The sequence below is a fragment of the Sus scrofa genome, chromosome 5 (assembly GCF_054392235.1).
Source record: "Sus scrofa isolate SSC_HxYL_T2T_F1_AM1 chromosome 5, Sscrofa_HxYL_maternal_Yorkshire_Landrace_v2.0, whole genome shotgun sequence".
Taxonomy (NCBI): Eukaryota; Metazoa; Chordata; class Mammalia; order Artiodactyla; family Suidae; genus Sus; species Sus scrofa.
Genome location: NC_139387.1, coordinates 39,515,960 through 39,536,949, shown reverse-complemented (window position 1 = coordinate 39,536,949; position 20,990 = coordinate 39,515,960). Strand labels below are relative to the sequence as shown.

Sequence of the window (20,990 nt, the reverse complement as noted above, 5' to 3'; positions counted from 1 at the left end):
ATACAGGCGAATCGTAGCAATAATGCTGGGCCTCTATTTGATGGCTTCATTTTACAACTTGTACAGGCAGAGTGGGAATCACCATTGTAGCTGGAAGGGTCTGACACTAGCTGTTTAAAAAATAATTTCATTTCTTATGTTTTTGGAGGATGAGAACTGAAGGGAAACAGTGTATTTCTTTATGCCTTGAAAATCACATGTATTTATTTTTTGGCCTTGACATGGTCATAAAATATGTTTTCTTTAAAAAAAGAACTTATAGGAAACTCATGCTCATGTTGAATGATTTAGAATTGAGTTGTTATTTGTACCTGTCTTTCTAATTGTGTTATTTTTTTTTCTTTTTATATTGCAAAAGAAGTAGGTTCTGGCTATGAAATCCAAACTATCACTGGTGACAATAAACTTCACCAAGTTATTTGGCTTATCCATCATAGTTAAAACAATCTAAGAGTTGGTGAAGATATTTTGATTTGTTTTTTTGAAAGATTTACTTAGGGTGAGTCCATGGAGTTCCCGTTGTGGCTCAGTGGTTAATGAACCTGACTGGCATCCATGAGGACTCAGGTTCCATCCCTGGCCCCACTCAGTGGGTTAAGGATTCGGCTTAACTGTGAGCTGTGGTGTAGGTCGCAGACTCGTTTTGGATCCTGTGTTGCTGTGGCCCTGGCATAGGCTGGTGGCTATAGCTCCGATTTGACCCCTAGCCTGGGAACCTCCATATGCTGCAGGTGTGGCCCTAAAAAGAAAGAAAGGCAGAAAAAAAAAAAAAAGACGAGTCCAAAATACTTAAAATATCGAATTGTAAATACGTAGACAGTAAATATACTTACATGTCAAAAATCAAAAATATTTAGGTGGCATATATTTGCCTATGGGTTCAATAAAACACCTGAAATATTTTGCTTTAAAGTCACACATTTTTATTACAAATTTATTTTGTACCCAATAGAAAAGCAAGTTTGGTATCTATTTACATATACTATACATTTACATATATTACATACACTTAATGAATTTAAAGAAAATGGACAGAGAAACACAACATATATATGGAAGAATATGCCACTGTACAAATTATCATGGTCCTTAGTGTTACTGAATCTTTACTGTAGTAATAAATACAGTTCTATATTTACACATCTTATAAAACATTTCATAAATGTATTTTCTCAATTCCAAATTAAAACATCTGATCAAAATAAACATGCTTATATAAAAATAAATCTACCTAAGAGTCTTTTGGTTTGGATGTATTGAAGCTAGTGTAGAATAATAGAAGTTAGGAATTTACCCTTCGGCCTTTAGTATTTAATAATTTTACCTCTTATAATACCTAACATGTATATTAAATATGGAATAAGCAGAGAAGTCATCTTCCTGACATCAAGTGGGCTTATCCAAAGACAACATAGCTAAAACCAAGCTAAATAGACAGGATAAGGTGTTGCCAAGTTTCTGTTGAGTCAAAAGTGGTTTCAGACACTGTTGCTAAAGCTACTAGAGATACATGTGCGAAGTTATGTCAGTGAATTTCATTTATGTTGTGTCTGCCTTTGATAATTACCTCATGATGCACATCAGTCTGAATCAACTGATAAAACCTTCTGCGAAAAATGTGCATTCACCCAGGGGGAAAAGACATCCCAGGTTGCTAGCCATCTTTTCTAAGTATGTCCATTGCTGGCAATGGACTTTTCTTCTGACCTCTGGGCACCAAGAAGTTAAACATGAATTAGACAAGGCAAACCTCATCTGTACACAATTGCCTTCACGGCAATTGAAGAATTTAAGTTCATTTTCCTTTCCAAATATTTGTAAGCAGTTTAATTCTACTACAGGTGGAACTATCTAGTGCCGATACATAAAATCTAGCATCACTAAAAATGATGTGAATATGAATGAATAGTGCCTTATGTTATCCATTCACAGGAAGACTGGTTACCTGGAGGATCCTTTCTGAGAAAAGGTGGAAGAGTACTAAAACCTCTCCATATGGTCGTTAAAATGAAATCCTACTGGTCACAACCATTACTTAGTAACACATGCCATTTAAAATCCTTATTTTCCTAATACCTCCAAACATAGCGTTTTCAAGTTTAAAATCTTTTTTGTAAGTAAGTGACCCCCCCACCCCCAGCAAATCCTTAAATTAGTGAGCTGGAAAAGAATTCCATTGAAATCATGGAGAATTTTTTGAACATTGCAATCTGTTTTTTAAATATTATATATATTTAGGCTTACCTGAATCGTGTGACTGATCTATCGTAGCGGAACAAATTATATAAGCAGCATTTAGACTTGTTTTCCACTCTCCAGTATCAATAATTCTCAGCTTTTTGACACTGAGAGATTGATTTTTTTTAAAATCAAGTTTCCATTCATCTCTTTTTAGTTACTACTCTGATGTACTCAATCTCACATTTTTGGGTTTTCAATTTTGGAAACCTTATTCTCTCACATGTTAATTAGAGACATGGGACAAATGCCACGGAAGAGAGATGACAGCTTTCGGTCATTGGATAAGCTGCCGGTGACCCGGAATTGGAAGGCAGGTCGTAGGCTATGCTGGCACCGGTGAAGGGTACCAAGGCTTGGGTGGAGTCACAGGACTGTTTCTCAACATCATCCGAGTTAATAGACATCAGGCTTGTGTGTTTGGATCTTGTCCAGAAGGGGGTTTGCTTTCCCAGGCTCCCCAGATCCTCCTTAAAGTGAGGATTGAAGAGGATGTAGAGAAGGGGATTGAGACATGCAGGAAGCGGGACAATCACCAGAAGGATAAACTTAATTACTTCAGGGCTGATGAATGTGAGGTTCAGTAAAGAGGAGAAGGACAAGAAAGCCACTGGGCAGTAAAGGATACAGTTGGTGAAGAGCAACAGAGCAATGTGCTTCACCATAGAACAGTCCAAGATGTTCTCCAGGTCTCCCTTTTCCAAACTGCAGTAGAGCTTGGTGTAGGCGATGGTCATCACCAGGAAGCAAAGGGAATTGAGCAAGACGAGGGCCACCACGTAGCCCATGGCGCTGGGCTCCCCAAAGGGCAGCGGCAGGCAGAGCGGGGAGGCGCTGTACTCGCTACCGCCCAGCAGGGGAACCGCCGCGATGGTCAGGGCCAGCAGGGCGCAGAGGACAAGGGCTGCTTTCAGGCTGGAGGAGGGAGTTTTCATTTCGAATTTCGCAGAGCATTTCACAGAGAACCCTCGCTCCAGGGCTGCCAGAGTAAGCAGGAAAACGGAGGATTCCGAGGCAAAAATGGACAAAAACCCAACGATTTGGCAACCGACCCCCTGCTCCCACCACGCTCCGTGCCGCGCAAAGCTGCCAAAAGTAAAGGCATCCACGGCAGCCAGCACCGCACTGGAAACCCCCATGAGCGTGTTGGCCGCCGCTATCAACCCGATTAACAGTTTTATGGAGGAAATGTACAGAGGGGCTCTGAACACTGTGGAGGTCACCAAGGTGTTACAAGTAAGTGCCAAAACTGCTATGGTCCACACTCCAATTCGGATCAGCCAGCTACCTAACAGGTATTCGCAAAGTTTGAAGGGGCCTAGAAGTCCAAGGAAAAAAAGAGTGGGTATCAGTTAGGGTTCTCAACTTTTGCCCAGTCCCCGTTTTGTTTCTCTTATTAGGACACTGAGAGATAGAGGCCAGTAACAGCCATGGTCATACACAGTTCCCTTGGGGCATGCTTCACTTTATTAAACCACTATGTAATGTAAAGGTGAACATGCCACATGCCCAGGTTTTCAAGCCATTCCCAGAGAAATGGAGACAGGAAGTTTAAATCACTTGATTCAGGTCCCTCAAATACAGCAGTGTTGGGGCCAGGGAAAAAGCCAGGTCTCCTGAGCTTTTTTTAGTTATATTTTTCCAGGATGCTTCAAAAAGGTTCTGTAAGGAGTTCCCACTGCACAGGGAGGGTTAAGGATCCTGCATTGTCTGTGTCGTGGCGCTGGGTTCAATGCCTGGCACAATGGGTTAAGGATCCGGCATTGCAGCAGCTGTGGCATAGGTCACAGCTGCTGCTCAGATTAGAGAAGAGAAAGTATGAGTTGTATGAAGGTGCATTTTATGAAAATGTTTTTAGGTTTAGACTGACATTTGATGTTTGGGAGCAAGGAACAATCAAATTGTGGAAAAGAAAATATCAACCCAGCTGTCTTTTTTTTTTTTTTTTTTCAACTGGCCTCTCCTATTTTAGGGAATGGGACAAACAATTAAGTGAACAATATATATGGATATTTTGTACTTACCCTTAAAAATTACTTGCTTTAACCAAATAGCTATTTAGGGAAGACCTCAAAGAAATCACTGTCAAAAATCAGTGATTAGATGAAGCAAGACAGTGGCAGACCTGTTCAGGCTAAATTGCTAATATCATTTAAAAATCATATTTACTTCTAAACTACATTACTGTTTCTTTAATTCCCATTGATCCAAATCAAAAGTCTTCCACAAAAATTCTAGACTGGAGGCCAACTCCAGGGAACAAACATTTGTATTTTTAAAAGTCCCCAGGAGATACTGATGAGCTGCAAAGGTGCACAGATTTTGCTTTGAAGTGTAGCCAAAATGTCATTGATGGTCTTAGAATGAAGGGGGGTTACTGCTGCTGAGGCAGGTCTGATGCTTTTCTCACCTGGGGAAGGTGTACACTGCACGGAATGTAGGGCTTTCAGGTCTTCCTCAAAGTCAAGCAAGAAATCTTCAAGATCACGCTCATCTGCAGGAATAAGAAGTTCTGGAATGATTACTTCTCTCTCTCTTTTCGGGGACCAGCTCCCAGGGAGGAGTGTCCTAGATTGTCCCAGAGACATGAAATGTCACAAAGGGAACTGAAGGCCAGACGTCCCATTTCTCCCTGCGTTTTCTTGCAAGTCTATTATTAAGTAGCTTTTGGATGTTCTACTCAAGCTACTTTATGACACAGTATTCCAGCAGAACTGGGTGCAAAGGACAATAACCCTGGACTCCTGGTCATAACATTGAAGCTCTCTCATTCTGTTTTTGTTCCCTGGAGCTCACGCTGGCTCCTAATTGCACTGACCTAAATTAGCGAGAGAGTGTGGACCTCGCCATTCAGTGAAGAACCACTTTATCCAATTTTCTAATACATAGATGGCTACAGTGCAGATGTTCTGGGCTGTGTTCTCTGAACACAAGAGGGCGAATAAGTAAGTTTCAGTCTTTTCTGGGGAGTTCTTAACAGAGGACAAATCTGCTTGGTGCTTGGATTAGCTATCCATGAAATAGGAGTTTTGGGATCTCATGCACTTTCTTAAAGAGGCTGATTTGGTTGTTTTGGTGTATGGCTTGAATATCAGTGTTTTTATTTTATTATCATCATCATCATTATTATTATTATTTAGGGCTGCACCTGCAGCATATGGAGGTTCCCAAGCTAGGGCTCAAATTGGAGCTGTAGCTGCCGGCCTACACCACAGCCACAGCAATGCAAGATCTGAGCCACGTCTGCAACTGACACCACAGCTCATGGCACTGCCAGACCCTTAACCCACTGAACAAGGCCAGGGATTCAACCTGAGTCCTCATGGATGCTGGTCTGATTCGTTAACCACTGAGCCATGACGGGGACTCCCAAACATCAGTGTTTTTAAAAAGCTTCCATGTGATTCCAATCTAGGGTCGGTCAAGGGTTGAGAATCACTGCCCTTGAAAATAAACTCCTTGAAGAACTTTGTCCCTTTTGTTCATTGTGTGTCTCTGGGGCCTAGAACAGTGCCTGGCACATAGTAGACACTCTAATTGTTTTTGTTTGTTTTTGTTTTTGTTGGTGAGGAGAGTGTGTATGTGAATAAACATAGTAGAAATCAGGGTGGGTAAAGCAGGAAAAGCAAAAATGAAAGCCAGAACAAGAGCAAGACACATGCTGTAACCTAAAACAAAACAAAAAAAAAAATCAAGGGCCATAATATCAGCTCCTTAATCAGAAAGGTGCGCAGGAAGAAAAGTCAAGATAATGTGCAGACAGACTGAATCATACTTGCTTGGGAATCAACAAATCATTAACACCCAAAGGAAGAAGAGCCGGTCTGTTTAGACTCTGTGCAAACTTGCAGGGTTGGCAGGGAAAGGAGAGTGGGAGCTGCCTGGCACCTCCTCATTACCACAGGTATGATTTGAGGTGCATTGTTGTCTATTTAAGTCAGGTCTTACTTCAAGGAAAGCCAAGTGCTTTACAGACATTATCTCATTTCACTCTCCTGACAGCCCTGTGGGGGGTAGGAGGGAAGGACGTGTTAGGATTGCTTGCATAAGAACTTGGATTCTTAAGCCCTTCTGCTGAAATATGGAGGCATCTGAAATGTCTGTATCTTTTACCTCCTCCAACTGGAAGAATAAGAATGGATTTTCTCTCCTGAAGAAAAATGCTCAGGAGCATTTCGGAAAAAGATATCCACATGGCATGGGGCCCTCTTTAAAGTTGATGAAAATATTAATAATAATATTTACCCCTGAGGACAATGTATGCTAAATGGGATCTAATTATAGGTATTATTAAGAATTCACTTACGGAAAAGATGAAATTTTAGAATGAATCCTAAAGGGGTTTCCTCTTTCTCTGAGAATCTTTAAAAAGTGGGATTGGTTACATAGGGCCTTGTCTGGCATTCAGTGGATCTGTTTGATGACTTTTCAAGCCCCTTTCAGACACAGTTTCATCACAGTGACATAGTAGGTTTTACCTTGAACTTGAAACATTCCGGCATCTTTTTTATGAAGGTCATCTGCACTGTTGTTGTCAGCTTTATTCCACTGATTAGAAATTTTATAGACATTTTCACACACTCCAAATACACAGCACTGGTATGCATAAGGCATTTCTATAACCCTTTAAATGAACAAAACCAAGACAAAAACATACATTTAAAGAAATAGATAATTAAATATAGTGTTTCATTCAATAATTCTGCCTGTGAATTTTAGCCTTAATAAACAATCTAAAATATTAATTATGTGCATAGAGATGATTACAGTGCAATTCATTCGTAATAACAATGTAGTTATTCAAATTATTGCCATAAAATGTTGATTATACTGTTTTCCCTACTTTTGTGTTTGGAAATTTCCATAATAAAATCATTAAGAAGTGACTGCTAGGTAAATTGTAGCACCATTAAAAAGTGGTTATGGTATGACATAATGTTAAGTGACAAAAACATGATACAGGTTTGTATACATACTGTGATTCTAACAATTAAAAATTCACTGGAAATAAAATCTGGAAGGAAATAACATAAAGAGTTGTTTAGGGGGTATTTTTAGACTTTGTTTTCTCTCTTCTATTTTCTGAACTCTCTTTTAGAGTTATGGTTTTATTTATTTATTTATTTATTTATTGCCATTTTTAGGGCCGCTCCTGCGGCATATGGAGGTTCCCAGGCTAGGGGTCCAATCAGAGCTGTAGCTGCCGCCCTACACCGGAGCCATAGCAACTCGGGATCTGAGCCGCATCTGCAACCTACACCACAGCTCACAGCAACGCCAGATCCTTTAACCACTGAGCAAGGCCAGGGATCGAACCCACAACCTCATGGTTCCTAGTCGGATTTGTTAACCACTGCGCCACAACAGGAACTCCTGGAGTTATGGTTTTAAAAGCAGGTTAAAAAGTGGTGTGGCTTAAAATACATATATAGAATATATATACATATATATATGTAAAATCTTTCAAAGGACTTCTTTATTGCTAATAAGCATAACAGGTTTTAAAAAGCATTACTTCCTCAAACCAATATTAATTTAGTCCATTTTATTAGAACCTACATATACAGATAGATGAATTTTAAAATGTAAACAGGAGTACAATTATGTTATAATGTTATTTAATTACATATGCTAGTTTATACCCATGGATCATTGGTTTTCAGATTCTTTCCATTAACTCTGTGATTCCAGGTGGCATCTTTGAGAAAGAAAGGAAATGTGGTCAGGAAGACACATCTCCCACCCCAGGGCTTGTCCTATCAATGCCCCAGGGGTGGGGGACTTGAAGGCAATGAAATGCAATTCAAAAGAGGCCCATAAATTTTGAAAACCACTCTAACACATCTATTATTTCACATGACCACAAATGTATCTTATTAGTTTTAATGACAAACTCACTTGAGTTCTGGAAAGTTTTCAGATGATATCAAGCTCTGTAAGGCATGATTTCCTGTTAATTTTAAGTGAGTTAAACCATGTAACCCAGTTACAGGAAAGGACGACAGGCGGTTGGACGATAGGTCCCTGCAAAACATCAAACAACAATTGGCTTTTAGTCGGTGTGAGTATAAAACGATTATGTTAAAAAAGCAACCTAAAGATTATTAAACTGCTCCATAAAAACTTCTAAGCAGGGTCCTTACGCTTGACGGTACGAAGAACCATTTTGGTTTTAGCTCCCGACAGCTTTTCTTTTCTTTAATTTACAACCAGAATTGCAGGAGGAAAAATGTGTTAATCACGTCCAAATTGTAATTTCTCTATTCAGCTGAATTTTGCCAGGTGGGGACATCTCAAAACAAGGGGGAGGTGCTGCATCTAATTTGAAAAGTGATGCGGACGGGATCAAGTTAGAGGGGGAGGGGGACAACATTGTCAGGGGTTTATTTTCTTCCTTCTCGCATTAACTTCTGTCTGACCAATTCCTCCTTCCTCTGTGAGATGCAGAAGAAGGGGGAGAGGAAGGAGCGAGATGTGGAGAGGGAGGAAAAAGAAGATGGGCAGGGAGATTTTCTGTTAGTCAAGAGGGCAAAATGTAAAATGAAAGCCCTTTAGCACTGAACTGACATTTTTATTCCATTCCACCTGATAGCTCAGCAAAAAAAATGAAAAACTTCACCTCAGTAACCAGAACCAGCTGTCACCCAGGTCTTCATTTATCCACGTAAGGGCCCCCATGACCCTAGAGGGGCAGGGGGGCTCCTTTCTGGTTTGATCCAGCTCTAGTGAAGCTGAGGACTGGGCATTCTGTACCCTGTGGGCTTCTTCAGCAGAACCAATATTTTTACTAGGCTGTGATAGATGGTACCCAGTTATTAAAAGATATACCATAAACAAATGAAATACTCACAGCTTTCTTAGAGATGGCAAGGTGGAAAATGCATTGGGGTGAATAGTGGCAATTTTGTTCCAAGCTAAATTCCTATTAAAAAAGAAAAAAAGGGCAAGTGAGAGGCTTATAGAAAAGAAAACCACGTGAAGTTTTACCGTATATATTCATTTATCTAAAAAAAATTAATTTACCTTCAAGACAGAAACAGCTTACCACATCATCCTTCAGATGCAGATATTCACAGCAAAAAATGGGTAAAGAGAGAATTTTAAAGCAACCTTGTTTAAATCAATTCAGGGAAATCATTCAGGTGGATATTTTAGTTTTTACTCTCTTCTTGCTAAAAAGTTGACTTTAACATGGTTGTAAAATTTTATTAGGGTCTTTTTAAGATGAGTGGGGGTTGGGGAGTCGGAAGAGACGGGAACTTCTGAGGCTCTTCCTCTGACAGGCAAGTAAATTTTATGTTATAAAATGTCCCCGGACAAGCAATGGAACTCAGCAAGAATTTGTGTACATTGTCCATGTATGTCAGACTTTAAGAGCAACACAGAAATACTTTCAAAAACATTTTCGGTAGAGGGGACATACATTTAAATTCTTAACTGAGAAATGAAGGAAAGAGAGGCTAGCATTTATTAGAAATAAAATTCACTCCCCCCTGCCCCAGACATATATATAATGATAACTTCACAGGAATAAGAACTTCCGTATTTAAAAAAAGAGCAATAAACTTAAAATTCGTATTTTTACAATGCATAACTCATAAGGGGAACTAAAATGTAGACATCTGAGGAACTGAAAGTGATCCCTGGCAGCTTTCTCTAGCACGAATAGGTAATTTATTCACAGTATTGGGCCCCCTAAGTTACCCAGGATAAATGGTATTCACAAAATATTTACATTCTCATTTGAAAGGCCCCCTAAACTGGGGAAAACCGGAAAGCTTTGGAGTTCCCATTGTGGCTCCGTGGGTTAAGAACCCAACATAGTGTTTACGAGGATGTGAGTTAGATCCCTGGCCTCTCTCAGTGTGTTGAGGATCCAGCATTGCTGTGAGTTGTGGTGTAGGTCACAGACGTGGCTTGGATCTGCTGTTGCTGTGGCTGTGACATAGGCCAGAAGCCGCAGCTCTGATTCGACCCCCTAGCTTGGGAACTTCTATAGGTCATGAGTGTGTCCACTAAACAAATAAATAAATAATAAAATAAGATTAAACCGGAAGTCTTTTTATTTTGCTCCTTTCATTGATCTCAGAACAAAAGAAAGTTCCAGCTAAGGAGGGGAAGGAATGGCCTGGAAGGAGTGGGCAAGCTACAAGTGGGTAATCGAGAGGAGGCTTTCTTCTATGGAGCTGCTCATCCAACACGTGTCCAGTGAGGGACGCAAGCCCTGCCATCTGTCAGTCTTGCTGGTGGCTCTGAGTGGCACACGGGTGCCTTGGTGAGCTTCCAGAGCAGAACATCAGGAACATAGGCCAGGTTTTGCCTTGGGGCTCTACTGCGATTTGACTGGGTTTTAAGTGAATATGGGAGAATTTATATGCTCAGAGGACTGTAATTCCATTCCTATTTGTGAACAGTGCTGGGGGAATCAGTTCCACTCTTGCCCGGACCCTTCAGACTGCATGCAGAGCTCCCCACAGTTCTTGGTTCCCAGTGAGGGGCCCCTGGAGGAGAGAGAGGTTGGGCACTTGTGGTCTCCTCCTCTGTTTTGCAATCTTGTCTCTTTCTCAACCAAGGCATCCCCCTTCCATGCCTCAGCTCTTCCTGGGTTTTGGAAACACCATTCATTCCTCTCTGTGTCTCTTCAGCCCCAGTCTTGGTCACATTGCTGGTTTCTGCATCCTGTCCCTTGCTTCCAGTACCTACACAGATGGCCCTTCATTTGAACCATCTGGGGTGAGTTCTGATTCCTTTGAAAGAACCCTCACTTGTATACCCAAAAGGATATATACTTGTTCTAATAGTGATAACAATAACAATAACAATAATAATACTTTTGCATATATCCAGCCCCCCACAGGATTATCTCATAACCCTTAACACACCTAGGACGTAGATATTATCATTCGCCCCATTTTACTGGTAAGAAATAAAGCACCGAGTGAGTATTAAGTGACTTGCTTCAGGTCACAGAGTAATCTCAGGAGCTGAGATTCAAACTCAAGCTGACGAACTTCAGAATCCCTGATCTGCACAGAAAGTGTTTGGAAATTTTTTTTTTCCCCTCTAGGGCTGCTCCTGAGGCATATGGAGGTTCCCAGGCTAGGGGTCTAATTGGTGCTATAGCTGCCAGGCTACGCCACAGCCACAGCAACGCGGGATCCGAGCAGCATCTGCGACCTACACCACAGCTCACAGCAATGCTGGATCCTTAACCCACTGAGCAAGGCCAGGGATCGAACCCTCAACCTCATGGTTCCTAGTCGGATTCATTTTGCCGCTGCATCTCGATGAAGAGTTTTGAAGAAGGGAAGTAACATCATTCAGTTTCTACTTAAGATTCTCTTTGGAGCATGAGATAAATGGGTAGGGACTGATGGTGGAAAGGTTAGTTAGGAGGAGGATGATGGTGATTCAGGTGAGTGATTCCATGGCTCTTTGGTGAAAAATATTTAAGTTCTACTCTCATTGCAAATACAGTTATACAATACAGTGTTATCAAATATATCAACCTTTTGAAAAAGAACTAACTTTTGGAAGCAGCCAGAACTCCAACCTGTGAGTAAAGCAGATTATAAAAGTGGGTAATGTATTTTTGTTGCACATGTATTTTAAAAAATAAAAGAACTTCACAAGCTGATTTAAGACCAAAAGTAAGGAAAAGGCCACATAATTTAATTCAGAGCAAGGTAGGTTTCAATGCAAATTTTTGGGAGACGGTGATTCTTAAAGGAGAATTTAAAGTGTTTTGTGGAGTTCCCGTGGGGTTCAGTGGGTTAAGAATCCAGTGTTGTCATTGCAGTGGCTTGGGTCACTGCTGTGGTGCAGGTTGGATTCCTGGCCCAGGAACTTCCGTATGCTGCGGGGGTGGCCAAAAAAAATGTTTTGAGGAACAGTATTATTTTATGAGAGTATAATCTCTTAAATGTTAAGAAAAACTTTAGGAAGGTAAAGGTTTTTTGAAACTACATACAGCAGTTTAAACATTATACATTGTCGTCACTCACCAAAATTACACTGCAGTTCAGTTCCAGGATGGAAAAGTTTTTTAAAACTGTCACCACAAGTCTGTTACCGAGGTTTTTTTTTAAACTTATGGTTAATATGTAGTATTTTCAATCATACGATGGAATTGAATGTTTACAAATCTTAGTAGTCTGTGCAGCAGAGGCATTTTCCAGGACAGTTGTGCTCAAACCTTTCTTGTTAGAATGCAGGTTCTCAGGCCATACTCCAGAGAATCCAACTCATGAGGCAGGTGAGAACCTGGACTCAGCATTTTTTTTTTTTTTTTTTTTTACCGTCACCTCCAGGTGACTCTTAAGAACTTAGAGAGACTCACATTGAAAAATTGACCAGGAAAGCAAAGCAAAACAGACGGGAAGGACTGTGTGGTCATCCCAGTCTTGTACGCAAAACAGTCTCTGCCAAGTCCAGGCTAGGAACAGAAACACATTTCATAGGCTATTCGATGGCTTGGCCTCCTTCCTCTTTATCGAAGTTTCATGTCTGCTGACTGGCAGAAAGCAGATTGCAAATTTACTACTTTTGAACTTGTTCCTGGAAATGATCATGAGCAAAATGTTTGCTTTTTCATAGCAAATACATGTACACAGGCCCAAGAGTACACATATTACGGTGAAAAGAAAATGTTAGGGGAAGCTCTGAAAAAGAAAAGCAGTGCTCTATGTTGGGAAGGTACTGGGAAGCGGTACTCACAGAGATCGGAGGCCGAGCAACTGCTGGAAAGTGTCCGCTTGAATTTCACAGATTTCATTATGTCGTAGGTCTCTGAAATGACAGAGTTCCAAAGATTGATTTCAAAGTCACTGGTTTCAAAGATTAGTCTTCAGAGAACTTTCACAGAGGAATTACCTGCCCTCTGTCACAGGACCACATGAAGTATGACTCTCAAGTGACCATTGGAAAAAAATGTCTTTTTATTTAAGAAAGAACGATTTATACACTTAAAAAAGTATTGTCTCTCTTTCAAAGCAGCTAGCTCCTTTGGGTGAATCTAAGGCTTAAATTTTTTTTTTTTTTTTTTGATTTTTAGGGCTGCACCTGTAGCATATGGACGTTCCCAGGACTACACCACAGTCACAGCAAAACGTGGGCTCTGAGCTGCATCTGCGACCTACACCACAGCTCACGGCAATGCTGGATCCTTTAACCCACTGCGTGAGGCCAGGGATCGAATCCACATCCTCATGGATCCTAATCAGGCTCGTTAACCACTGAGCCACAGAGGGAACTCCCTATGTTCTAAAATGCCAACATCATTCAAACACTTTGAGGTTGCATCTCCTGGCTCTGCCTTTGAGCCTTTCTTATATTCTTTGAGCGTTTTCAGAAGCGTCAAATCTTTACCTTCCAAAGATGGGTTTTTTCCCCTCCCTTGATTGTCCAAAAGCATTCAGAGAAAAATTAAGTAGGAAAGGATAGATGGTTAATATTTTTTTGATCAAGAACCAAAACATGACTATAAAGCAACAAGGCTGATGTTTCATAGAGGAGGCAATTTTAAGAGGGGAATTCTAAAATCTTTCATGTTTAAGGAGCATTGGTGGCACCTGAAATACGACAAACAGGGCACCTTCTCTGAAGGTGACTATTGGGAAGCAAACACAAGTCCCGTCATATTAAAAAATAATGCTACTCATTGGAGGTATAAGTTTAGAAAAATACCAAAGCTCAAACAAACTCAGTTCATTACTATATTAGGTATACCAGGAAAAAAAAACCATAATAAAGGCTTTACTTATAGTATAAGGCATGGTAAAATAATATCATCCATGTCTCCCAAATTTACAGCCATCCTATACAGTCAGAGCTTGTGTGCGTAAGAAGAAAAAGCATCAGATGTCTTCCCAGTGAACCACAGGGTAAGCACACCAATGACCCCTGGAAATGTGAGTTTTGGCTCTTGGTTTTTGCTAGGTGACTTAGAGACTCTTACAGACATACATTTTCTGAAGCTTTTGGCAGACTGAAAAACTGGGTAAATCTTCTAGCAAGTTGTAAGATAAATCTCTGAAAAACAAAAGGTACAGAAGGGAAAATCTGTTACATATTAATCTTAAGGAAACATGCTTTGCTTCGCTTTCCCCTCTACGATGATCTGTCTCCCAAAGGCAGACTCTGAATGTTTCCCCAGCCCTGACACGGAGCAGGTAGTCATAGGCATTATTGGATTAAGCAGTAGATTCAGATGTTTACCAAAATGTAACTGTTATACTTCTTTAATTCATTTAAATAATTTACTTAATGAATTTATATTTTGTTAGTGATGATCTACAATGTTCTAGCTATTATCTTACAGAAACGAGTACAAATTAAATTAAATTACTATGCCTCTGTTTCTAAGAGCTGCTATATCTCCACAGCTAAGAGAACCATCGTTGGTTCTTTTCTAATCAACGGAAAAAAAAATTCCCAACAACAATTCAAAATATAGCACTAGCTTTGAAATCAATCATTACAAGGGGGAAAGAAAAAATCTAAAAAAGTCTTCAGCCAAAACTCAACAAATTACAGAATAACAAAAACATCTGGACATATTTATAGTATAATATAACTAATCTAAAACAAGCCATGGTAATTTGCAGAAAGCTTTAAAAAAGAAAGCTGGTAGATAAAGTAACATAGATATATAAAAGTCTTGTCTCATGTTTTAAAAGTTATCAGCTAATCAACTAACTCATTTTCATGCCTGATTCTAATTCTTAAAACCAGATCACCACTATGCAAGTGAAAAACCCATATTGTTTTCTGAGAGGATTTTAAATTATTTTATTCTCGGAATTGATCTTTTATCTTACATTTATTGAAGAAATGGAACTTACATAGAAATACAGTTTATTGACTACACAGAAGTAACTCAGGTGAAGCTATGTGCAAACACAAATCTGTAGTTCATACCAGAGGTTTGAAAGACCACAGCAAAAGCAAAAAACCAAAACCACACCCCACACCTATGCATAAATACATGTGATAAGCAGTATGATTTGTATTTCTGAAAAGTAGTGACTGTGATACAATAGATATACATGTTATCAAAGCTGATCATAATTTGGTTCACTCATCTCCACAGACTGCAAGGGGACCAAGCCTTCCTGCCTACCTTTTAGGACAGGATACATGGGGCCTTCTTCTACTAAAGACACAGTGTCACCTCTTATCTATGTTCCACCTAGTGATTTTCATGGCTAACACGGGTCAAGCATGTCTTATAGATAGATAGTGGGCTTACACCTTGACCTGATTTCCTTAATCCTTGTGGTCACCATTTGAGGGAGGCACTGTGATGATCCCCGTGCAAACCAAAATGACTTGCCTAAGATCGCCAGCTGGTAAGTGGGGGAAGCCACACACAGCCAGGTCATTCTCACGGAGGAGAAGCCACTTGGAGACAAATGCACGCGTGTACCGTGACATTGCCTCAAGGAACAGCTACTCTGGATGCTTCAGCCAAAGGAAGGGTGGTCTCGGACCTCTACTCCAGAAGATAAAGCAGAGTGGAGCAAAGGTCAGGACCCAGGGTTCTGCTCGACTTTAACTGATTCAAGTTGGTCGATACGCTGAACCGGGCACTGATGTCTTGGTCAGTCCCCTCCTTAAACAAGAAGATACTTGCTTTGCTGATCTTGCAGGGTTCTTGTGAAGAACAAATCAATACCACAGGTGGACGTGGCTTTGAACAGGGCAAGACACGGCCGTTAATGTGGTTGTGTTCTTTCAGGCCCTTCAAGGTTTCCACTTGAAAGAATCATGGTGTAGAGGAAGTGAGAAAGACGATGATAAAGGCCAACATTGTCTGAGAGTTTACAAGGCTCCAGGTGCCGGTGTAAGTGTTTGACATGTAGGAACTTATTTAATCCCCAGGACGATCCCCTGAAGGAAGTGGCTACGTCTCTATTTTATAGATTGGGAAACGGAGCCCTGGAAGGAATAAATAACTTGCTCAAGATTCTGTGAGAGTATGCAGGGAGGCCGGATTTGAACCAGAAAAATAGACCCTAGAGCCTTTGCTCTTAATTGGTTTGCCAGTCAGCTTCCAAGTATGCAGCTCTAGACCCGCGTGGTTTCCCGTTCACCGTGTGACAGAGTGGAGACAGGTGCGATTTAAATCCTGGCTCCCTACTTATTAGTTACAGCATGTAAAATTCTGGTCATGTTACTGAACCAGTTTCCTCAAGAAATAAGGGTAATTATATCTATTTTGGGTGTGGTGGGCAGAATCCTAAGGTGGGGCTCCTGAGTTTTCCACCTCCTGGTGTACAGGTGCTTTCTCCCAACTTTTCAATCAAACTGCCTGTGTTTGAATTTGAACTCCACTACTTTCTTGCAGGGTGATTTTGACAGATGTTCCCTTTACTCCGCTAGTTTTCATTTTTCTCATGTATCTACACCTCCTAGGGTGAACGTGGGGTGAAGAAGAGGAAGCTTGCTCTAGTTCCCCTTCCTTTACACCTGAGTGACTGACTCCAAGGCTATCGTGGTGTGATTGCAACTCTTGTCACTGAGCAACCGACATCTGAAAGGGACATAGTGGGCTGGGGTTGGGGAAGGCAGAATCGCTGAAGGGATATTCCCATTCTTCCACTGTGCTGTCTGTAGTTCTGCTACTGGGTCAGGCTTGTGGTGGAATCACAGGCATTCATTCCACTGCCAAAGAAGTCTACTATGTGAGAACAGAGCCATGGCGAGAGACTAAGGCTCCTTTTGTTAGGTCCCAGCCATGCTCAAGAGGATAACAGGGTGTGGCAGGAGAGGGCTGAACATGGAAGGTCAACACAAGGCTCTTCGAAGGGCAGAAGGAAAAGCCCCACATCAACAGAAAGAACATATGCAAGCTGTTTAGCCATCAGAAGAAATTTTAGAACATGGCACCTACAGCTATCCTGGAAGAATGTTTGCTTGCTATCAAGGGTTGTGTGGGCCTGATTTTTTTTTTTTTTTTTGCTTTTTAGGGCCGAACTTGTGGCATATGGAAGTTCCCAGGCTAGGGGTTGAATTGGAGCTACAGCTGCCGGCCTACACCACAACCACATGGGCTCTGAGCCGCGTCCATGACGTGCAACCACAGCTCATGGCAACAAGGGATCCTTAATCTGCTGATCGAAGCCAGGGATCGAACTCACATCCTCATGGATCCTAGTTGGGTCGTTACTGCTGAGCCATGACAGAAACTCCCTAATAATTTTTATTTTGACATCTATATTGATGTTTTGACCCATTTTATATATATATATATTTTTCCTTTTTCTTTTTTGCTCTTCAGAGCTTCGGGAGGGGGGAAATGAAGTTATTTTGGCTTGCTCACATCCATTTTCTGAAAGGAAATGTGTGCCAATTGAAACTCTACTGGGAGATTGTTTGGGACTTAGAAACAAGGGGTGCACTGCCATTATTACCAAGGTCATATCTGAGAGCCACTTCCTTGTCCCAAAGGGGGCAAAGGAGGCCTGACCTCCTGAAGACCTGCAAGGAAAGAACTTTCTCCCCTTTTAAAGGATTATTGAAATAGTGTCTGTCATTTCACCCCTGTTTACACAACATTATGGCCTTACTGATACGCACAGCACTTGGAGATTAGGTAACTGATCACAGACGGTTTGGGGAAGAGATGAGATCTGTGCGCCAGTTAAAGTCCTGTTGAAACACAAACCAGACATCATTCTTGTATTCAGGCATCACACGGTGACATATTTTGATTCACTCATGTTAAGACTGGTCAGGCTTGAAGGGTCGTGCATGCTCTGGGCCAATTCAAGAGCTTACTCAAATACTTACAGACTCTCCAGGCTCGCTGTTCCAGTCAAATCAGGAAATTCAGTTATTTGTGAGGCACCATTCAAAGTCCTAGAAGCAGGCATACATGAATATTACAGGGAGAAGATCCTAGGAAGGGGTCACTTTTATGGCCATTGCAAAGCAACTGAAAATGTTCATCTGGTCTTTGCAGCAGCCTTGAAAGGGGCAAGTGATCTGTGAGAGAAATAAACACTTACAGTGTTCTTAGTTCAGGTAAATGTTGAAAAGCAGATCTCCCAACCAGCTGGATGGGGTTGTCATAGAAATGTCTGAAAAAAATCCAAACGCGTCTTAGTATAACACTTGAGTGAAAAATGAATAACTGTTCAAAATTTCAAAAAATATATAAGATGTACTTATATAATTGGATTATTCTATACTACATAACATTCCTGATTACTTGGTTTCAGGCAAATCTCAAAGGTAATTTTACTCACATCATGGGACTTTGGGTAAGAAATCCACACTAAATGTGAAATTGAAAATTTCTTTCTTTTCTTTTTTGACCACCCTTGGGCATATGGAATTCATGGGCCAGGGATCAGCTCTGAGCTACAGTTGTGACCTATGCAGCAGCTGTGGCAATGCCGGATCCTTTAACCCACTTTGCCGGGCTGGGGATTGAACCTGTGTCCTGGCGCTCCAGAGATGCCACCGATCCCATTGCACCATAGCAGGAACTCCAAAACTGAAAATGTCTGACAGCAAGGCAGATATGAATGTTAGCTACTAAGGAGAAAAGCAAGTGATACTTAAAACTCTTCATCCGCTTCTAACATCTGTGGAACCTCTGTTGAGTGGCAAAAGGTAATTCAAGATACTGGTAGGTATACCACTAGCTAAAGAAAGATGAAATTCTATATATTTACATAAGGGTCATAACCTCCGGTCAAATCTTTTAATATATGCAAAGGAGTCTTAAATTTTTTGAGAGGAAATTTGCTACTCTGGCTTTTCGTAATATTAGATTTTTAAAAATTAATTATTGCTGGAGTTCCCATCGTGGCGCAGTGGTTAACGAATCCGACTAGGAACAATGAGGTTGGGGGTTCGATCCCTGGCCTTGCTCAGTGGGTTAAGGATCCGGCGTTGCCGTGAGCTGTAGTGTAGGTTGCAGACGAGGCTCGGATCCCGAGTTGCTGAGGCTCTGGCGTAGGCTGGTGACTACATCTCCGATTAGACCCCTAGCCTGGGAGCCTCCATATGCCGCGAGAGTGGCCCTAGAAAAGGCAAAAAAAAAAAAAAAAAAAAAAAAAATTAACCATTGCTCTAAAAGGTAAGACATTATTAGAAACCAAAACATATTTTGTGTTACAGATGTTGTCCATGTCATGGTATTTGAACTGCCTGACTAGTGGAGTCCCACAAATAGTTCTTAGCTGAGACATCCTTCCAGTTCAATTAAATTTGACAATATCTATTGGTGTCTCTCCTGCTAGAAGTATGAGAGGAGGTACTGCTTTGCATTTAAAGACTGATTTGTTAAGGAAGCTGTCATTGGGTGTTTCCTATGTCCTGGCATCATGCTAGCTGCTGGGGATGTGAAGAAGAATGATAAGGTGTCCTCGCCCAAGTGGCTTGGAATCAGTTGGGATAAAACAAATAAATAAGGGGAATCTGACTTTTTGGTTCACAAAGCATTTTCACATATAGAGCTTAACTGATCCACCTGACAACTTTGAAGACCCATGGTGTAGACACTTAGATAATGTTTTCCTCATTTTTGTAGGAAGAAGCTGAGACTTAGATCCTTGGGTATGTTCTTTACCTCCTAGACTTTCAACTTTCCAATTTATCGAACTGCTGTAATAATATTTAGTTCTAGGGTTTGTGTGCACATGAAAAAAGCTAATTCATATGGAACATGTGGCACAGTGCCTGGGATACAGCTGTCACTTGACATTCCTAAAGCCCCTTCTGTATTCTCTCCTCTGACCTCTTTTCCCTTGGCTGGGATAATTGGTAAGAGAAGGGGCTAGCCCTGGACTCTAGGTCTTACAATTTCTTTTATATTTAAAAAATTTTTTTTGGCCGCCCCGAGGCATATGGAGTTCTCAGGCCAGGGATTAGATCTAAGCCATAGTTGTGACCTAAGCCGCAGCTGGGGCAATGCCGGATTCTTAACCCACTGTGCCGGGCCAGGGATCAAACCTGTGTCCCATCATTCCCCGGACATGGTTTATCCCATTGCGCCACAGTGGGAACTTCCTTATGATTTAAAAATGGAGTTTTCCTGAGTTCCCGTCGTGGCTCAGTGGTTAACGAATCCGACTAGGAACCATGAGGTTGCAGGTTCCATCCCTGGCCTTGCTCAGTGGGTTAAGGATCTGGCGTTGCTGTGAGCTGTGGTGTAGGTCTCAGATGTGGCTCGGATCTGGCTCTGGTGTAGGCCGGCAGCTACAGCTCCGATTCGACCTAGCCTGGGAACCTCCCTATGTCGCGGGAGTGGCCTTAGAAAAGACAAAAAGACCAAAAAAAAAAAAAAAAAAGAGTTTTCCTCCAAATATCACATCATCTCTTATCCCCTCTATGCTTGTTTGTATATAATTGTGTTCACATACGTGTATGTAGGTAAGTACATTGGGTAGCTATGGACACACATGCTTGTCCATAAGGCAGAAGTATCACCAATACAAAGAAGGAGCTATATAGGTTCTCAGGAGGGAGTTCTCTCAGGAGGTAGAGAAAAATTCCACGAAAAATGTCATTAGAAATGGACCCTGGAAATCAGAATTTCAACAAGCATAGCAAGGAAATGGAATCATAGGAGCAAAGGAAACAAAAAAAGAGCTTTCTTCTATGAATATAGCTTAGCTGGTCTGGGTTATGCATAGGGTAACTGAGCTAAGCTTTGGGGAACCGGTCAGGAGGGTTGGTTGGCTTGGGCCATGTGGGAAGCTGGGAATGCCAAGGCAAGGAGCTGGCGTTTAATGTAAACA

General features: G+C 41.2%; 1 protein-coding gene across 2 annotated transcripts in view; it reads right to left on the bottom strand.

Moving 5' to 3' along the window:
• Nucleotides 1–900: 900 nt before the first annotated feature.
• The window catches only part of LGR5 (leucine rich repeat containing G protein-coupled receptor 5), a 132,655-nt gene continuing 112,565 nt past the window's right edge, over nt 901–20,990 (bottom strand). The window contains exons 8-17 of one of the 2 annotated variants that reach the window (XM_021090898.2): nt 18,249–18,320; nt 18,031–18,099; nt 17,818–17,889; nt 14,203–14,268; nt 12,955–13,026; nt 9,089–9,160; nt 8,137–8,262; nt 6,717–6,862; nt 4,649–4,732; nt 901–3,556 (exon numbers count right to left, since the gene is read on the bottom strand). In XM_021090898.2, coding sequence (XP_020946557.1) covers nt 2,469–3,556; nt 4,649–4,732; nt 6,717–6,862; nt 8,137–8,262; nt 9,089–9,160; nt 12,955–13,026; nt 14,203–14,268; nt 17,818–17,889; nt 18,031–18,099; nt 18,249–18,320 — 1,867 coding nt within the window. In that variant the 3' untranslated portion in view covers nt 901–2,468. The remainder of the gene's footprint in view (nt 3,557–4,648; nt 4,733–6,716; nt 6,863–8,136; nt 8,263–9,088; nt 9,161–12,954; nt 13,027–14,202; nt 14,269–17,817; nt 17,890–18,030; nt 18,100–18,248; nt 18,321–20,990) is intronic. The other variant, NM_001315762.1, reaches the window with a different exon arrangement.